Source organism: Zea mays, chromosome 10 (assembly GCF_902167145.1).
Source record: "Zea mays cultivar B73 chromosome 10, Zm-B73-REFERENCE-NAM-5.0, whole genome shotgun sequence".
Taxonomy (NCBI): domain Eukaryota; kingdom Viridiplantae; phylum Streptophyta; class Magnoliopsida; order Poales; family Poaceae; genus Zea; species Zea mays.
In genome coordinates this window covers 124,827,100-124,845,748 of record NC_050105.1, presented here as the reverse complement: position 1 = coordinate 124,845,748, position 18,649 = coordinate 124,827,100, and the positions used below count along the sequence as shown (strand labels likewise).

The following is an 18,649-nucleotide window of genomic DNA, read 5'->3' as shown; positions in this document are numbered from 1 at the left end:
AATTTGCAATGCTAGATTTGTCAAATGCACGCGCTAATCTCCTATAGTCGTTTTGCATATCCCCTATGATGTTTTGCATTTGTTCACGCTGTTCATCTACATAATTCTTAAGAGATTGCAGCTCGTTTGTATTACTTACATTGGGGATGTCTGGCGTGGGTCGCAGTGAAGCCGGATCTGTTGCCCGATGTCGGACGACCTTGTTGTTCCTGTCCACTTTGAAGTTGGCCAAGAACCTTGCTTTCGCCTCCTAGATCATCTGCTCCTTGTGCTCCTCGAACTGGAGCTGTTCGTCAGCCGGCAATGTATCCCAAGTCGGCTCTATGATGTTGCTTGGGGAAATATCAGAGCTATCCCTTGAACCGGCCATTGAGGACCGATTTGATAGGTATAAATATGTTGTCCCCAGCGGAGTCGCCAAAAAGTATGTTGACGCCTTTTTGGAGGCGCCAATCACTTCAAAAGAACCAGTGGCGGTGCTCTCTGGTCAGGCGTGGACGGTCCGCAGCATAGGGCCGGACGGTCCGCGACCTGGCGTGAGGCGGCGGTGCTCTCTGGTCAGGCGCGGACGGTCCGTGGCACAAGGCCGGACGGTCCGCGACCTGGTGCAGGAGCTCGGGTTCCCTGCCTGACGGTCGGACGGTCCGCGCCCTAGGGCCGGACGGTCCGCGCGTGTGCAGGGGCGGCGAAAGATCGCCGGCGGCGCCTGGATCTCGCTCCCGGGAGGGACCCCGTCGAGGAGGAGAGATCCTAGGAGTTGTCTAAGCTCGGGCAAGCCGACCTAGACTCCTCTAATTGACATAGAGTCGAGGAGAGGCGGAGAATTTGGGGATCGAGAGGCTAAACCTAAACTAGACTAGAACTACTCCTAGGATAAAACGCGAAATAGAAGTTGTATGATTCGATTGATAAATACAAATCGGCCGTAGACCTCTCTTTTTATAGAGGAGGGGGGCTGGACCCTTTACACGACCGGATTCCGAGCTAATTCCGCGAATATAGCTAACAAACATAGCACAAAACTCGGAACCCTAATCTACTATGCGCATGCGCGGACCGTCCGGCCCACAGGCGCGGACTGTCCGGACCGCGGACCGTCCGGCCTCAGGGCCGGACCGTCCGCCGTCTCAAAACAGTGCTCAACACTTTGTTTGGCCAAACTTAGGCAAGTCGGGGAGCATCGGAATGTCAGATAATTGTCATCAGTCGTGTTTAAGTTAATGTTTGTGGTGTAAGATTGCACTCTATGTTGGGAGCGCTGGTTTTTTATGTCAGTTTGTATGTAAAGCTGTACCCTACTTTTGTGGAGGACAAAGTTGGAACCTAGTTTCCATTATTAAAAAACAAAGGCCTATACATATTTTGGCAAGCTCCTCGGAACACTAAGCTGCACTTAAACTCTACATTGCTCTAACCTTGGCAAATATCTTTGCAACCATACTGAAAAATCATCTCCAAGGCTAAGGACTATGTGTCCACAATGTAAAATAACCTCATGCAAAATACATGTTAGTTTTGCGAACTTGTGTTTATCTCTACTACTAATTATGTATGAAGTGTAGGCGCCCACAGGTAGATTGGTGCACGGTTCTGCCGATCTCCGACGCACGCACGCGCATGGAAACAGGCAGCAGGCACCCTTCCCCGTCGTCCCGGATGTCGCCCCAGCCCTCGCCTGCCCTTCCACTCTTCCCCCGCCGCCCCGCCGCGGATCTCGCGCTCGCCACAACAGCTAATCTCGACCATGCCCCACAATCTCGGCCAGCCCCTGTTGTACCCCCGCCTGCCTGTGCACCCTCCCACGCGCGATGGAAGCAGCCTGCCATGCCCCTCCCACCACAACCGCGCAGCACCGTCCTGGGCATGGCGCCCCGCGCGGGGCGCTCCTCGGCGGAGAGGGGCTCGGCGGAGGCCGCAGAGGGGAGCGGCGAGAAGGAGATGAGCAGCGCGCGGGAGGAGGAGAAGAAGATCGACGCGGAGATGAGGAGGAGGAGAAGCAGTAGGCGAAGACGAGCACCACGAGCTCGCTCCCCTCCAGCAGCGAGCGCTCCTCCAGCTCCGCTTGCAACAACCTCACGGAAGGAGGTAGGTGTCGCGCCCAACCCGTTGCTGGTTAATCAGCTGAAGTTGCTGCTGCCCTGCCCCGCATGGCACCCCAGGGGCGGAGAGCGACGAGGAGATACGGCGGGGTGCCAGAGATGGGCGGCGCGTCGGCGTCGGCCTCGTCGGGCGCCGGCGCGGACGAGCGTCCCAAGGGGGAGGACGGCAAGCAGGGGCAGGTGGCGGCGGGGGCGCAGCCTCCAGCGGGCGGGAAGAAGCGCGGGCGCACGGCGGGGGACAAGGAGCAGAACCGGCTGAAGCGGCTGCTGCGGAACCACGTGTCCGCGCAGCAAGCGCGGGAGCGGAAGAAGGCGTACCTGACGGAGCTGGAGGCGAAGGCCAAGGGTCTGGAGCTCCGCAATGCGGAGCTGGAGCAGCGGGTGTCCACGCTCCAAAACGAGAACAACACGCTCCGCCAGGTGCCCGCCTCGCCTCGCCTTCGTCCACCACCCTCCATTCGTTTGCTTCGCTTCGGCGATTCGATCTGAGCTCCAAAGCGAGCGTTCCTCTCGTTCCGACCGACTGACCCCCACCCCTCCCTGGCCCCCTATTTCCTTTGGTGCCACTGCGAGGGCCTCAGCTACAAGCCTAGACTCGCCACCATCCCAGCCTGCCAGGCCGTCAACGTCGCCGACCACGCCTGCACCAAGACCGCTAGCTTTGACATTAGCATGACCCAGTATCTCATTCACCTGGTGCTACCTCCTCATCACTCCGATGGGAGGTTGAAGGAACCAGTATCTCTAGATTACATTGTTGAGATGTGGCATCCTGAGGGATATGGTTGAGTCGTTGATTAGATGGGTCAAGAGGCATTTGGTTTAGTTATTTGCAATTAAAGCCTTCATATCATTGCTGTGTCTTATGGTTCCATTTCAAGGCACACCGTTGCTTGCTTTGCACCTACTTTGATTTATCAGGAAAAATTTGAATGTTTATTACATTCTCATTGGACATTTGTTACTGTTTGGTTGCGACTTTGCTTAGCAATTTTCCTCAGGAATCTTGTGTTTCCTATGCGTTATGGTCCTAGACTTATGGATATTCTAATTTATTTAGGCTGATTGGAAGAAGTGCATTTCTCATTAGATGATTCTTTCTGTTCAGCTAGATTTCCCGTTCCATATTAGCACATTGCTTATTTTGATTCTTTCAGTTCAGTTCATTTTCTTGTTCCATGTCCAAATTTTCCTTATTTATCGTTGTACAATTAGTTTTCACATGGTATTTGATTTGGTGTTGTTACTTTTCTATGACTTCGAACTTTTATTCTGTTATAAGAACTGCTGAAAATTTTCCCTCAATGGTGATCCAGACGTAATCTACCATAATAATGTCATATTTCAATTAGCTCAGCTTTAGCAGTCCCATCGGGTCTGCATAGATTGGATGGGTCCCGAATTTCTCCTAGCAGTTTTTTCTTGTGTTTTATGAGTTGCCTATTTTCTGTATATGGAATCACCAGCAAGTATGACCAGTACTTCTGAAACAACAAAGGATACACATCCATTTTGTCTTGAACGTCCAGCCTGAACTGAAATCGTGGAGGCTGAGTGAAGGATGCTTTAAAGAATTTCAAGGTTACAATGCTTAGTTAAATTGCCCTACTGCATCCAAACTAGATTTGTTTGACATGAGAATTTTTCTCAACATGATGATTGCGCTTGTACATTAAATGTTTCAATTGGAGTACTCAAATCTCTTTTCCTGCACTAGGTTATAGATGTTAGTGGAAAAGAATTCAAATTCACCTGGGCATCTGGACGTGGCGAATTGTGTGATATTTATGAAGAACGCCAGAGTGGAGAGGATGGAAATGGGTTGCTTCTGGAGTGTGGCTCTACTTGGCGCAAGGTGAATGTGCAACGCATTTTGGTAAAAGCTATGTATCTAAACAATATCTAAACAGTGTATTAATCATTACTCTAATTTTACTATGTATCTAAACAGTGTATATCTAGGTGCATGGTAAAAGCTATGTATCTATAAAAGTCAAAATATCTAATAATTTGGAACGGATGGAGTAGACACTAAGACAAATGATTTTTTTCATCATGGTTACTTACTGCTAAGTGTTAGATTGTGCAGCAAGTTCTCTTCTACATTTAATAAGAAACTTAATTAACTATGTCATGGTGTTGTTGTATTGCAGTAGTATGTACACTGGTAGACTCACTATACTTTTCTGATTAAACATTTTTTTCAGTGAACCCTATAGCCTGGGCAGTTCCTACAAAACATGAGGGTGATGCCAGTGAAGAAGCTTCTCTCGCCGATGAGACACTTGCATCAGAAGTAGTGCTAACCCGGAAGAGGAAAATAGGAAGCTCTTTGTCAGTAGAGCCAAACCATCTCTCTGATGAACTTGAACCAAAGTTGGAGGATGCTTAGAACGGGGAGACGTCTAACTGAAAAGTAAAAGTGGGCAGCATCGTGATGCCAACTTACCCCCCTGCCATGGTTTTATTGGTCCTCTGCTTGTTTCTCGTTTTCCTTGGGAGTCAGCTTCTCTGTTTTATGTGGTCGCACACGGCCTTATTTGTAGTATTACACCACAGAAGCTGGCTGACCCCCACTGAGGGAGAGGTAGGTAATCATTAAAGAATATAATAAAATATCTGCAACTTTAAAGTGTCATTTCTGAGAAGTCAAAATATAATTATTGAACAATTCACTTTGCTTACTGATTGTGCTATAGGTGATTGATGCAAGCATTGTGTATGATCCTTGGACAAGGGAATCGCGGGGGTTTGGTTTTGTCACCATGGCTGCTACTAAGGAGGCAGATCACTGCATCAAATATCTGGATTGTTCTGTGTTGCAAGGTCAGTTCATAATTGTTGAGAAGGTAAAATCATAAGATTGGGAGCATCTGAATTTCCTTTATTTAATTTCGTTACTGAATGATATTTATATACTTGCTTAGTACTCTACACAGAACATTTTATTGTTTTGTCTTCACCACCGAGAATCCGAGATCGCCTCCCATAGCCTCCACATCCATAAGGTCCTGCTTGACTGCGACGACGTCCAGGCTGATGCCCTCATCGTGGATCGACTCGCCTCGCTCTAGAAGGTGTGTTTTTTGGCTCTGCTTTGCATTTTGCACACACAACTCGATCGTCATTTCCATTGTTCCATCACCTCATTCGCTTCGAAGAGTGGTGGGATTGTACTATGTGACATTCGTAGTGAGTTGTGGTTGTGAACTTATGATTTGTAGTGCACTTGTGTTATTGTATTCAACTCATGTTATCAGTGGAATTCTGGTATGAGTACTGCTTGTGAAAAGTAAACTGAATTCTGGTTGTGAACTACTTGTTTAAGTAAATGCGTGTTTCTGTTTTTTGTTGTCAGTGCATTTCTGTTTTCACTGATGAAACCACCATTTCTGTTTTCAATGAATCTATTGAACTGAACTGCAAAAAAAGAAATTGTTCTATTTTGTTTGAGTGCACAAACAGAACTCAACGGAACTAGATCTGAATATGTTTGAGTGCACAAACAGAAATTGTTCTGTTCTGGTTTCAGTGAACTCCACAAATAGAACTGAATCTATTATGTTTGAGTGTAGAAACAGATACTGAAATGCTACATCTAGCACTTAATCTGGCAGAATCAGAAAATTGGGGCAAATACAAGTTGTTTAAGAGCACAAACAGAAACTGAATCTGTTTGATTGCAGAAACCAATAAAAACAGAAATATATGTTGAAAATAATTCATAAGTAGGCAGTGGTGGTGCTATGGTGCATACCAGGTTCTTATTCAAATGATTTGCTAAAGTCAAATATATGCTTCTGGTCTGATTGATTTGTGAAACTGAAATGGATATTTTATTTCGGCACTATGAAATAAACTCACTGTGATCCTGAAACATATCAGTTGTGTTTGTTTTTGTAAATCTTTTATACTACTAGGGGAGAAAATTAGCTTAGTTCAATCGCATCTCATATGTCTAATTACCAGGGGAGAAAATTAGCTTAGTTCATTTTGTTGCTGCCATATGGGTGAAAAAATAATGAGACATCTAAATCAGTAAATTGGAAATATAGCATCTTAAACCTGCAGGTAGTTTCTTAAACCTGATTCTAGCTACAACTTAGTACAACTACTGGTAGTTTTTTAAACCTGATTCTAGCTACATGTTTTATATTGTGGCACAAGAACTTTTAAGAACATATGCTGATGCCCACTGTATTTAGTTACTACTTCAAGACCAACTGTATTTTAGTTACAAATGTGTTTTCAAGATTGTAGAAATTTGTAGCTGAAATTATCCACACCATATTTGTGAACTGACATCATTTCTAAGAATATTACTGATTAGAATCTTTCACTTTTATAATGCTTTGCAGGAGTGGCCCCTCTGGAGTTGAATATGCAGTTATAACCAAATTTTACCCCTTTTATCCTAGAAGAGTTGCCAAGACACGGTATAAGACCATGATAATAGACTAAGAGAGGATTTGGCTCTAATTACTATATGTTTTATTTATGCAGTCCCATGAGAACTTTGAGTATTTGCAGATTGCTTTATTAATTTATTAAAGTTAAAGATTGTATGTGTTGAGTATGTATCCACTCTTGTTGGAAGTGTCTTGCAATTCCAATCCAAGGATGTATAAAATACTGCATGGGCTAAGTATGTGTTTTTTCATGTATTTGGAGTATATATACTTTTTGTTGCTTGAGAACATGTATGTACACTAGAAGCTTGTCAATTGTGTGAACTTGAGTTGATCCCTGTCTAACCTGAGTATATATATATATATATATTTTGTTGCTTGAGAACAAGTATGTACAATAGAGGCTTGACAATTGTGTGAACTTGAGTTGAACATGAATTTTGATAATCACAACTCACCATCCCTTTCAATATGCTTAGAATATAGCTTTTTATAATTTTTCACCCTACAATACAAAATTGTTCTATGAAGGCCATGGTACATCATCATATCCTGTATTATCAACCTAGGATTTGTCTATTTCGATTAATAATGGCATTGAGTCAAATTTTGGTTGTTTCAAATGATAGACTTCGATATTTGTTATGATTTATGAGTTGATTCTTGATAGCATTACTAAAAAATGACCTATGTATATACAAGTGTCTTCCGTTGCAACGCACGGGCATATACCTAGTCAATCACTAAGACCCTAATTTTGAAGTTGGGACTTAGACGTGTTCCACGTTTGTAAAGGCGAGTATATAGGTGTATGTATATAAGAGCCGGTGTATACAACAATTTTTTATAAGAAAACTTGAACAAGTAGCCAGGTGTTGAAATCTTCATATATGTGCCGACGCCATTCAACATCATATTTGGCTTCTGGCGAGGATCGTAGTATCAAGCAACATAAAAGCAATGACAAACAGCGAAGCACAAAGATCTCCCAGGCTCGTCATAAACTAATCACAATGTTGTTTGTCCTCCACAATTAGCACAACCCATTTTAGAAAAAGATGCCACGATCGATCGAGACGTTGGCCAGCTATCAAACAGATAAGAACTACCCAAATATTTCCTAAATCCAGAACGGAAGACCCATTGACTAGGTCCTTACCTCTCAAATAGACAGACTATTCTTCTCCACATCAAAATATAGGGACTCCCGATGCAACAAACACGGGCCACCACACAACAATGGTGAAATGACCATGCATGCATCCACGTCCGTACGCAGCCATTTCGTCTATAAATTTGCTTCCCATCCGATTCAACTACAAGCTTGCGGGCAAAAATGGCAAAGGCTCTCCTAGGTGGCCTATCGGCGATCCTCGTCGTGGCGGTGGTCGTCGGTGTGGTCGCCACCGTCACCCGCTCCGGCAAGAAGGCCGGCGACAACTTCACGGTCCCGGGGGAGGCTTCCCTTGCCACGTCCGGCAAGTCGGTCAAGTCCCTGTGCGCGCCCACCCTATACAAGGAGTCGTGCGAGAAGACACTGTCCCAGGCCACCAATGGCACCGAGAACCCCAAGGAGGTGTTCCACAGCGTGGCCAAGGTGGCGCTGGAGTCGGTCCAGACGGCGGTCGAGCAGTCCAAGTCGATCGGCGAGGCCAAGGCCAGCGACTCCATGACCGAGAGCGCGCGCGAGGACTGCAAGAAGCTCCTGGAGGACGCCGCCGACGACCTGAGGGGCATGCTCGAGATGGCCGGCGGCGACATCAAGGTGCTGTTCAGCCGGTCCGACGACCTCGAGACCTGGCTCACGGGCGTCATGACGTTCATGGACACCTGCGTCGACGGCTTCGTCGACGAGAAGCTCAAGGCCGACATGCACTCCGTGCTGCGCAACGCCACCGAGCTCAGCAGCAACGCGCTGGCCATCACCAACAGCCTCGGCGGGATCCTGAAGAAGATGGACCTCGGCATGTTCAGCAAGGACTCGCGCCGCCGACTGCTGTCGTCGGAGCAGGATGAGAAGGGCTGGCCCGTGTGGATGCGGTCGCCGGAGAGGAAGCTGCTGGCGTCGGGCAACCAGCCCAAGCCGAACGCGATCGTGGCCAAGGACGGCAGCGGGCAGTTCAAGAGCATCCAGCAGGCCGTGGACGCCGTGCCCAAGGGCCATCAGGGGAGGTACGTCATCTACGTGAAGGCCGGCCTCTACGACGAGATCGTCATGGTCCCCAAGGACAAGGTCAACATCTTCATGTACGGCGACGGGCCTAAGCAAAGCCGCGTGACCGGCCGCAAGAGCTTCGCCGACGGCATCACCACCATGAAGACCGCCACCTTCTGTGAGCAGATGTTCTTTACCAATTACCACCATTTAATTAATTAGCCACATGTCTCATGCAAGAACTTGACGGATGCATGGGGTTGGTCACATGCAAATGCAATGCAGCCGTCGAGGCGTCCGGGTTCATCTGCAAGAACATGGGGTTCCACAACACGGCCGGCGCGGAGCGGCACCAGGCGGTGGCGCTCCGGGTGCAGGGGGACCTCGCGGCGTTCTACAACTGCCGGTTCGACGCGTTCCAGGACACGCTGTACGTGCACGCGCGGCGGCAGTTCTTCCGCAACTGCGTGGTCTCCGGCACCATCGACTTCATCTTCGGCAACTCGGCGGCGGTGTTCCAGAACTGCCTCATCATCACGCGGCGGCCCATGGACAACCAGCAGAACTCGGTGACGGCGCACGGCCGCACCGACCCCAACATGAAGTCCGGGCTCGTCATCCAGAACTGCCGCCTGGTGCCCGACCAGAAGCTGTTCCCGGACCGCTTCAAGATCCCCTCGTACCTGGGCCGCCCCTGGAAGGAGTTCTCGCGCCTCGTCATCATGGAGAGCACCATCGCCGACTTCGTCAAGCCAGAGGGGTACATGCCCTGGAACGGCGACTTCGCCCTCAAGACGCTCTACTACGCCGAGTACAACAACCGCGGGCCCGGCGCCGGCACCAGCAAGAGGGTCAACTGGCCCGGCTTCCACGTCATCGGACGGAAGGAGGCCGAGCCGTTCACCGCCGGGCCGTTCATCGACGGCGCCATGTGGCTCAAGTACACCGGCGCGCCGCACATACTTGGTTTCAAGTTCTAAAGGCCGCATGGCATGGCATACATCACATCATATATAGTGAGGTGGCACACACGCTCGCGCGCGCGCGCACACATGTTTGTGTGTATGTACAATGACTGAGACTTGCAAACAGAGGGGTCGGAGAACAGGAGGGCTGACATTTGTACCTTCACCATTTGCATTCCTTTGGCTGTTTCTCCTGGTGAAACTCGAAAAGTCCTTTGGACAATGATTTGTTGCGACATTGCTTAATGCATGGTGTGCGTGCGTTTTGTCAAAAGTGCGCTGACTCTCTGTTAAGCCTAACATTTCTTAACCGCGGTAGAGGCTGCTAGCTCATAATTCAAGTACATTGTTCAAGAGAAAAAAAATGCAAAACAGCCAAAAGCAATAAGTGGAGGAGGAGTGTGCTGCAATGTTGATTGAATATAAACTCCGCCATTCCGAGAGAAGACGCACACTCTAACGTTGATACGTTATATAGGACGAAATAATGAGACATAGATAAAGCACCCATTTAACAGAAAGTCCCATTGTATGATGTGGTATTAGACATTCATGACTCATAGAGAGTTGATAATCATTTTCAAGAGAATTTCATTTGCTACTCTATCTCTTTCTGTTTTTTTAAAAAACGTTGTCATGACATCGAAAATGTTCATGCAACAGTCGATCTATTAAATGCAAATATAACTCCCCACATAAAATTCGTACTCAGACTGACCTAATAACCTAGCAAGTTGACCGTAGTATTGTTGAATGTTGGGATCGACTGCAACTCACAATAACGCTCTCCCTACGCGAGGGAGTCGTTAATCCTCGTCTATAATTACCAGGCGCTCTGGCATTCGGCCGCGCGCTCTACCACGCGTGACACCCAGGCGCCAGAAAGCGAGAAACGCAGCGAACCCGAGTGGAAAATCACACGCAGCGCCACACGCCCCCGCGCGACGCGTGTCCGTCCGGCGACCGGGCGGCACGCCTGCTCTCCCTCTCCCCTCTCCCCTCTCCCCACTTGTCTCACTCGCCTCCTGCTCCGCTCCTACAAAAGAGACCTAGCCTGTCTGTCCTGTTCCTGCTGTGTGCTCACCACCTCCGGCCGTATCGTATTCTTCAGAGAAGCTCGATCTTGCGGTGGCCGGTCTCTTGCATCTGCGGATCTGCCTCCAGGCTACTCCAGTCACGCCACTCGATCGATCGCCACCTTCTCTCTCTCTCTCTCTCTCTCTCTAGTCCAGGGACGACCGGCCGGTCCAGGAGATGAGCTCGGTTGGGAGGCAGGACTCCATGGACAGCTTGGATTGCTCCTACTACCTCTCGGATGGCGGCCTCGTGGAAGCGCCCACCTTGTCCTCCAAGCAAATCGAGCATGCCAGGGTACACCTCTACTCTATGATGCTCCGTCGTCTTAATAATACCACATTCTGCTTCGCTATATGCTTCGCGCCTTTTATACATACTTTTTTCTTCTAAAACTCTAGCTAGTTTAATTTCCGCGCCATTGTTTGAATTTTTGAAACCCGACATGTGCGACTGTGGACGGTGTGGGTGTGTTCTAACGCTGTTTTTTTGTTTACTTTTTTATATATACTACCGCGAGAGCTGTTGTCCGCTAGTCGCCGTGGCCCGTGGCCGTCGCGAAGGTAGCTAGGGCGCGTCGTCGATCGGCCGGTGCGGCTTAGGTTCGCCATGTTACCAGCGTGATGGATTAACTGCTCGGATTGCTTATAAACTACAGTACCATGCATGCTTTGATCATGTAATATCGACATCGTGTTCTACTCGTGCAGTGTTAGCTATATAGCCTATAGGTGGTTCTAGACGTTCTTCATGCATGTTGTATAGGTTGTCTCTCGCGTAGGTCTCGCCACACGTACTACACGGAGGCTGCTGGACACTGTTGTGTTCTAACTTTTTCTTTTCTGGAACATGTGTGCACACGTTCGTGAAAGCAAATACAACCATAAAAAATATACATACATAGAAGAAAATGATGTTATATTATGTGTATATAAAATGTGTGTATTTAGTAGGGGGTGAGGGGGAGGCGTTACAGATATATGCTCTCTTTCCTTTTTTTTTTGTAATTTTCTGCAGTCTAAAAAGCATGCTGTGGTTTATGGGTCGGACTAGCTAGCTCGAAACCTAGTGATGGATACAGTAAACAGTAAAATTAGGGAGAGGGAGATAGAGAGAGAGAAAGCTGCATGCAGTAGATGGTTAGTCGATCCCCAAGTAGCTGCAGTAAAAAGCAGTCAAAACTTCCATGGGCATGTATGCCATTTGTACTGCATCGTCTTCAGCAGTGCAGTAAATACTAGTATTGATTGTTGACTCGTTAGGTTTCTTTTGGGCGCATGTATTAACTACTACGGGTTTGACTCCTCTTGGCTTCTTGGAACAAGCATCTATTTACTAGATTTACCAGGGTTTGACTCGTTTAATTTGGTGCAGAAGCAAGCTTTGACGATCTTGGAAACCAAGTCCCCAGAAGAGGTCTTGAAGATTTTCACCGAGGTACAGCTGGTACACCCGTACATGCATGATCATCAAACCTGAACGACGACTCACACACACCACCAATTACATATGGCAATTGCAGCTTGGTGTTGTTGTGTGCCATGCGTCACTGATGATACGTACGTCCACAATCTTGTTGTGTACGTACCCTGTCTGCTTGCAGCAGGGTTCAGAGGCCAAAGCCGACCTGGCGAGGGAGAAGGCCCACACCCCGACGACGCCTCCAAAAGGTGCTGATGCAAAGGCTACTACTACTAGCGGCACGGTGCGGACCTCACCGCCGACGAACTGAAGACGAAGATCGAACGCCTGTCTGTCTGCCTGCCCTGCCCTGCTGCTCGTCGGAAGCAAATTAAAATAATAGCATGCATAGTCTTTTTCTTCCGATCAAAACCAACGGACGCATGACATGACTTCCTCGTGCTTAATTACGCACACTTCATCAAACCTAACGACGACGCACCTAGAAGGAGAACTTGTAGAGCATGTCGTGCCTGTACACCTGTCCGGGCCTGAGTGTCAGCGACGGGAACTCGGGGTGGTTGACGGCGTCCACGTAGCCCATGGTCTCGAGGCAGAAGCCAGCGTACCTGTCGTACACCCTGCCGCCCTTGCCGGCGGTGCGGTTGAGGGAGTTCCCCGTGTAGAGCTGCAGGGTGGGCTGGTTGGCCCACAGCTCCAGCGCCCGGCCGGACGCGGGGTCCCGGGCCTGCGCCACCGGCCGCATCCCTTCGCCGTCGACGACGTAGTTGGTGTCGTACCCGACGGCGCGGCCCCCCATGACGACGACCCGGCGGATGCGCGAGCCGATCGCCGCGGGCGCGCGGAAGTCCAGGGGCGTGCCGGCCACGGGCTCCACGCGCCCCGACGACGGCAGGAGCTCGTCGTCCAGCACGGCGTGCCGCGACGCGCGGATCCGGAGCGTGTGGCCCAGCACGTCGCCGCTGCCCTCCCCGCCCAGGTTCCAGTACACGTGCAGCAGCAGGCCCACCGGCGTCGCCCTGTCCAGCGCCGTCGCGTTCATGTGCACGCCCAGCGTGTAGGCGCCCGACACGCGGTACGTCACGTACGCGTCCACGTTCCCCGGCAGGCCTTGCTCTCCGTCGAAGCTGCGGTAGTAGAAGGTCATGTGCGGCGATTCGCCGCCGGCGACGTACTCCTTCACCGTCCAGATGCTCCGGCTGAACCCTCTGTCGCCGCCTGGACAGCAAGGGAAACGTGTGTAAGCATCTGAAATAGTGCATTATTGTAACGTGGCGTAGCATCTCTGAAATAATCTAATCTGGATTCTGGATGGATGTACCGTGGATCGTGTTCCTGCCGTCGTTCCTGTGCATGTGGTAGACCTTGCCGTCGAGGACGAACCGGCCCCGGGCAACTCGCTGTGCTATGCGCCCCGTTATCGGCCCGAAGTAAGAGGTATCGTTCTGGTCGGACCGACCCATCGACAGAGGGAGTTGCAGAAACAAACTTGGAATGAGAATATGACACAGAAGAAACAGTCGCGTCGCTTTCAGCCAGCTTAAAAGCTTGGTGAGATGACAGTATGATTGCATATGATGCAGAGCTTTTGTGTGCACTAGCCTGTTTGGATAGGAAGTATCTTTTTACTGTTCTTTTTGGAAAAAAATCATGGTTTTGTAAAATGATTTGGTTTTAGACATTACAATGTGTGTTTGGATTTAACGATTACAGAAGTTTTGAGAACCATAGTAGCTAAAACTCTAGCTAGTCTTTTAAGAGACTTAGAAAGTCTACTCTGACCCTCTTCCTTACGTATCTCCTGTTTTAAAACTTAAGTTTATTGACACAGTTTCTGAAAAACCACAACATATTATTGTGTTGCCGTGGTTCAGGGAAAGAAAGGTACTACTAGTACAAAGCAGAGGCCAAATCCATGGAGCTACTCCCATTTGATTTGAGTTATTGAAGACAGCCTTATTGTGTAATATACTATTGAACAGAAGGTCCAACAGATGAGTTGTGTACCTGCGCCGTGCATTTTTCTGTCGCCAATGTATATATATAAAAAAAAACATGTATAGAGATCTGTCCACGAACGGATGGCAAATGCAGAGCATACTTGCTGACGAAAGATGAGGATGAACACAAGAAAAACAACATGCGGAATGGTTTTGGTGAGCTTACGACGTATTCAGCGACGGTGTCTCTGCCAAGGACGACATCAGCCAAATTCCCTGCAGAAAGACACGCCAGGAATCAACGTTGGTTACCAAAGGAAGCGAAGGCAGGAATGCAGGATGGAGGAGGCAAGAACACTACCACAGTCTGCAGGTACCTTTGCGATCTGGGAGGACGACGGACATCACCCTGGCGCCCCAGTTGGTGAGCCTGACGGAGAAATCCCCCTTCCTGAGCTCGTACACCCCGACCATCTTGCTGGCGTCCGCGGGGCCGGGGGCCAGCGCGCAGGCCGCGAGGCACACGCACAGCAGCGCGAGGGACAGCTCGCGCCTCGTCGCCATTGGCGCGGCGGGGGCGGCCAACGATGGCTAGCAGAAGCACGGGAGCGAGTCAGCACTCAGCACCCAGGGGAGGAGCTGCACACTAGTACACAGAAGCTCTGTAGTGGCGGTTGAAAACGTATTTATAGTGGCGTTTCTCAGTTCCGCCAGTGCTAGGGGCCAGTGGAAATCAGCATTTCCACTGGCGGTTATTTTGGAACCGCCAGTGAAAAGGGCATTTTCACTGGCGGTTTTCTTAAGGAACCGCCAGTGAAAATGCCCTTTTCACTGGCGGTTTTCTTAAGGAACCGCCAGTGAAAATGCCCTTTTCACTGGCGGTTTTCTTAAGGAACCGCCAGTGAAAATGTTTCCCCGCCTTTTTTCAAAATTTCAAACAATACTGAATTATAGATATATTTATTTACACACACACAAACATATATATATATATATATATATATATATATATATATATATATATCTATATTGATATTGAAAGCAACATGGAATTAAATTCTATCATACATTTATATACATCAAAGTATTCTGTTTACAACCATATATGCTTCATGCATTCTATACATCAAAAGTTTTCACCTAAGTTCTAATAACTATCTCGGCTAAGAGATAATCTACTAATTTCTGTTAGTATTCTGAACTCTGGCAAAGCTAATGTCCCGGAAGCATCGTGATATTTTCCTTCTGCGGGAATGACCTCTTTCAATATGAATGTGCAGAGGTCCTCCACTATGCCATACAATGCAGCTTCGGTCAAGTTCTCCGGGTTTCCTCGTTGAAATTGCTGTAAAGGAATTTTATAAACATCATCTATTTATACACATTTGCATCTTTAATGACATAAATACATACTTGACTATTACTAATAATACCTTGTCAGGGTTCGTGACGTATCGTCCGTTCACTCTCATGAACTCGCACGCATAGAATCCACATAGGACTGATCCTTGTGGTTGCTTGTGGCACTACATAACGGGAGATTGGTTATTTAGTTGCAACATTGTGTATGATATGTATTCATAAAATCACATACTTACCGGCCAGTGATGATGGATGTCTAGTGGCACGAGTTTTTTCGACAGGTCGTACTTTCCACCTTTCATCTTATAGAATCTATAAGCACTGTGATCTCAAATAGAATCACCATGTTATTCTCAAATTTTAATCGATAAAAGTATGCATGCATAGAAAAGGCTTACAGCTCTAAGATGCTGAGGAATGTTGCATATGTCGAAGGGTCGAAGTTCAAGGAGTCGAGCACCAGCACCTTTCCAACCTTAGGATAAATGAGGAAGCATATCCAGTGGTCCCTGTACGAATCAAATTTGTGATGCATGTGTATTGAAATTATTAATTTTATTTATGCAAAATCACACTTACTTAAAGTTGTACGGGGCCATTATGGCTTCCCTGTCTTGAAATTGAAGCATTGCATGTCCTATGTATGTGGCGTATCGAGCTTCAAAATCCTTCTTCATTTCCTTTATACGCTTCTCAACTTCTTCGTCCGTCTTTCCCCTTATTTCATCGTTGTCTTTCCCGATTCTAAAAGTGTGGCTTTCCTCGGATATAAGTATTGGGTTGAGATACCCAACCCTTTTACTGGCACTAGCATTGGGCTTGGTACCGTAAAGAATCTCCTGCTGATCATGTTGCATTCTGCAAGTCACACGTGCATGTCAGATATTGAAATTTTATACAGCTCACTAATAATAACACACATATGTGGAAGTATGAGCGACACTTACAATGCAAACATCGTTACAAGTTGCACGTCGAGTCTCTGAAGGTTCATCATTAACCACATGTCCTCGAATGTAACAACGGCCTTTTGGTTCGAACCAATAAAAGCATGGTCTGGTATATGCACACTGATGGTGTCGATGCCAACCGATGATGCCCGCATGTACCAGTCATGCAACCTTTTAACACCAGCCGGGACCTTTCTTAGTTTCTCAAGAGGTAGCAGAGGTCTGCCCGGCACATATTTTTTAGGCACGTTTTTGTAATCTGCCTTAGTTGGCTTCTTTATCTTTGCGGCCATTGCCTCAGCCTTTTTTGCAGACTCCTCGTGCTCGGCCAAATCAACAGTTTGTGACGTGAGGCTCCGTCCAATCCCTTTCAAAAACCGAACTGTGCCAGCAGTAGTAGCTTTACTCTTCTTTTTCTGATACGGGGACACCAATTTTGGAATAGGAAGTTTAGATTTCTTTGATGGCCTTGGATCGTTTGATGGCTGTGGAGAAGGTGGATCCCTTGATGGTGGCGTACACAGTGGGTCACCAAGAGGATGGGGAGGAGAAGGTGGTGGAGCCCTGAATGGTGATGCTTGTGGCGGAGACGGTGGGTCAGAAAAAGGATGAGGAGCAGCATGTGAAGTTTGAGGAGGTGAGGATGATGGATGTACAATAGGAGCAAAAATTTGAGAAGGCGGAGACGGTTGGGCCTGCGACGCCTGCGGCGAATTCGACCAATCAAGCAAATCGACATCCCTTCGAGGCCAAAGGATAAAATTCTTGATAGCTTGTCCAAGTTTCTCGATACCTTCGGGCCCAGGGATGTCTAGCATGTCGTTCTCGGATCCTTGGACGACCGTCGTCACTTCTACTTTGCAATAATCATCTGGAATATCGTTTCCATGGAACTTGCGTCCTGGGATCGCAAGGCCTGTGGCTACTTTCTTTGTACGTTTATTGTTAATACCATATCTTATAACCAGTGCGCACGCCACAGGCCTTGTGATGTCATCAACTGGATAACGGTCCTTATTTCCCGTTGAAGCAACAGAGCTTGGTAATGTCGTACAATCTGTGGAAGCCGGCGGTTGAGCTGCTGGAATTATTTGTATTTGTGGAGTGGTCATCTGTTGAACAGACATCGCACTCGCCAACTGTTGCATCAATTCTGGAGGAGGATTCGATAGCATTTGAGACATCATGGCTTTGAACTCTTTCTTGGCCTCCAACTTAAAATAATCCGCCATCTCTTCCTTGTATCGATCACGTTTCCTGTACAGACCTTCCCACTGTTGTCCGAATCCTTCCTTCCATCCTTCCTTAGACGAGATTCCTCGTACACGGCCAGGATGCTCAGGGTTACCGAGACCAGCCGTTAGGATGTCTCTTTCCCTTTGTGGCTTAAAAGTTCCTTCGCTCTGCTTAGCTGCCATTGTATATATGTTTTTTGCCGCTTCTTCGACAATGGGATCATCAAAAGATACACCGGTCTCGGTTTCCCTTGGTTTTCTAGCACGGAGCCAATTTGCCGCCCTTTCACCAAGTTGCTCGGACAGCGTCGGCAACCCTGCGGCCTTCTTCTCGGCGTCTTCTTGTCTCCATTTAGGAACCTGACGCTTGTAACCACCTGTGCCTAGGTGGTGGCGGTACTTGTTCTTCTTTGATAGTTCAGAATTTGCCTCACTTAGAGATATGAAATCAGGGCTGCTCCTCTGCTCTAAAAATACTGCCCACTGACCTGCTGAGATTTTATATTTTTTGGTCGGGTCCAGACCTTTCTTTGCAAACTTTGTGTTCATCTCAGACCTCCAGTTTCGGAAATTTATCGCAAGCTGCTTCATCGTGTATTCCTTCACGAGTTCTTCTGAACCCCGAGGCAGAACGAACCTCATTAATAGCTTATTCCATATTTGATTCTTGACATCATCTGACACATCTCTCCACTGTCGTATTGTTATGTCAAGATTATCTCTAACTAAAAACCCAAGTGCATTCCGGAACTTAGGTAGTGCCTCTTCTGGAGCAAGGGGCTGACCTTTCGGGCTCACGTCTGAGATTTTGTATGTTTTGTCGGGAAACTTGTTCAGCCCCCTGTCACCTCTTTTTCGATCGCTCTGCTTCCTTTTCCTTGACGTCTCGGTTGTTGTCTTGGTCTGTTCCGGTGCGTCTTGGGTCGGCTCCGGTACGTCTTCGTTTCGTGCCACGGCTTCTTCGAGTATCGCACGAAATTCAGACATGACCTCCTATTCATGTAATAAAATGCACAAGAGATCATGCATGTGAAATCA

At 48.0% G+C, this 18,649-nt stretch overlaps 3 protein-coding genes and 1 pseudogene across 5 annotated transcripts; 3 read left to right on the top strand and 1 right to left on the bottom strand.

The window, feature by feature from the left end:
• Positions 1-2,004: 2,004 nt before the first annotated feature.
• On the top strand, positions 2,005-6,891 carry LOC100383828 (bZIP-type transcription factor pseudogene; annotated as a pseudogene). The gene is made up of 6 exons (NR_174699.1): positions 2,005-2,519; positions 3,817-3,954; positions 4,307-4,686; positions 4,799-4,925; positions 5,039-5,176; positions 6,458-6,891. The product of NR_174699.1 is annotated as a bZIP-type transcription factor pseudogene (transcript).
• Positions 6,892-7,837: 946 nt separating this feature from the next.
• On the top strand, positions 7,838-9,898 carry LOC542462 (pectin methylesterase 1). Its single transcript, NM_001112017.2, has 2 exons — positions 7,838-8,841; positions 8,949-9,898. Exons 1-2 carry the CDS (start codon positions 7,845-7,847, stop codon positions 9,641-9,643), a joined length of 1,692 nt encoding a protein of 563 aa, NP_001105487.2. The 5' UTR covers positions 7,838-7,844; the 3' UTR covers positions 9,644-9,898.
• A 668-nt stretch (positions 9,899-10,566) lies between these two features.
• Positions 10,567-12,594, top strand: LOC103641717 (uncharacterized). The gene is made up of 2 exons (NM_001415858.1): positions 10,567-10,999; positions 12,077-12,594. The coding sequence occupies exon 2, from the start codon at positions 12,165-12,167 to the stop codon at positions 12,432-12,434; it is 270 nt and encodes an 89-aa protein (NP_001402787.1). The 5' UTR covers positions 10,567-10,999; positions 12,077-12,164; the 3' UTR covers positions 12,435-12,594.
• LOC100191144 (Galactose mutarotase-like superfamily protein) lies at positions 12,070-14,717 on the bottom strand. 2 transcript variants are annotated; one of them, XM_008663069.4, is made up of 5 exons: positions 14,442-14,717; positions 14,291-14,340; positions 13,446-13,569; positions 12,733-13,342; positions 12,095-12,644 (listed from the first exon to the last, which is right to left on the bottom strand). In XM_008663069.4, exons 1-5 carry the CDS (start codon positions 14,626-14,628, stop codon positions 12,530-12,532), a joined length of 1,086 nt encoding a protein of 361 aa, XP_008661291.1. In that variant the 5' UTR covers positions 14,629-14,717; the 3' UTR covers positions 12,095-12,529. The 2 variants fall into 2 exon arrangements, with proteins under 2 accessions (NP_001130052.1, XP_008661291.1); NM_001136580.1 differs by having other exon boundaries at positions 12,070-13,342; positions 14,442-14,701.
• Between the last annotated feature and the right edge of the window lie 3,932 nt (positions 14,718-18,649).

Bases quoted from the DNA above. Each gene is read 5' to 3' on its own strand.
- LOC542462 (NM_001112017.2), top strand. From the start codon at position 7,845: ATGGCAAAGGCTCTCCTAGGTGGCCTATCGGCGATCCTCGTCGTGGCG. The intron at 8,842-8,948 runs GTGAGCAGATGT...AATGCAATGCAG, and splicing joins CATGAAGACCGCCACCTTCT to CCGTCGAGGCGTCCGGGTTC.
- LOC103641717 (NM_001415858.1), top strand. From the start codon at position 12,165: ATGATCATCAAACCTGAACGACGACTCACACACACCACCAATTACATA.
- LOC100191144 (NM_001136580.1), bottom strand. From the start codon at position 14,628: ATGGCGACGAGGCGCGAGCTGTCCCTCGCGCTGCTGTGCGTGTGCCTC. The intron at 14,341-14,441 runs GTACCTGCAGAC...GTCTTTCTGCAG, and splicing joins CGTCCTCCCAGATCGCAAAG to GGAATTTGGCTGATGTCGTC. The intron at 13,570-14,290 runs GTAAGCTCACCA...CGGTCCGACCAG, and splicing joins ACACCGTCGCTGAATACGTC to AACGATACCTCTTACTTCGG.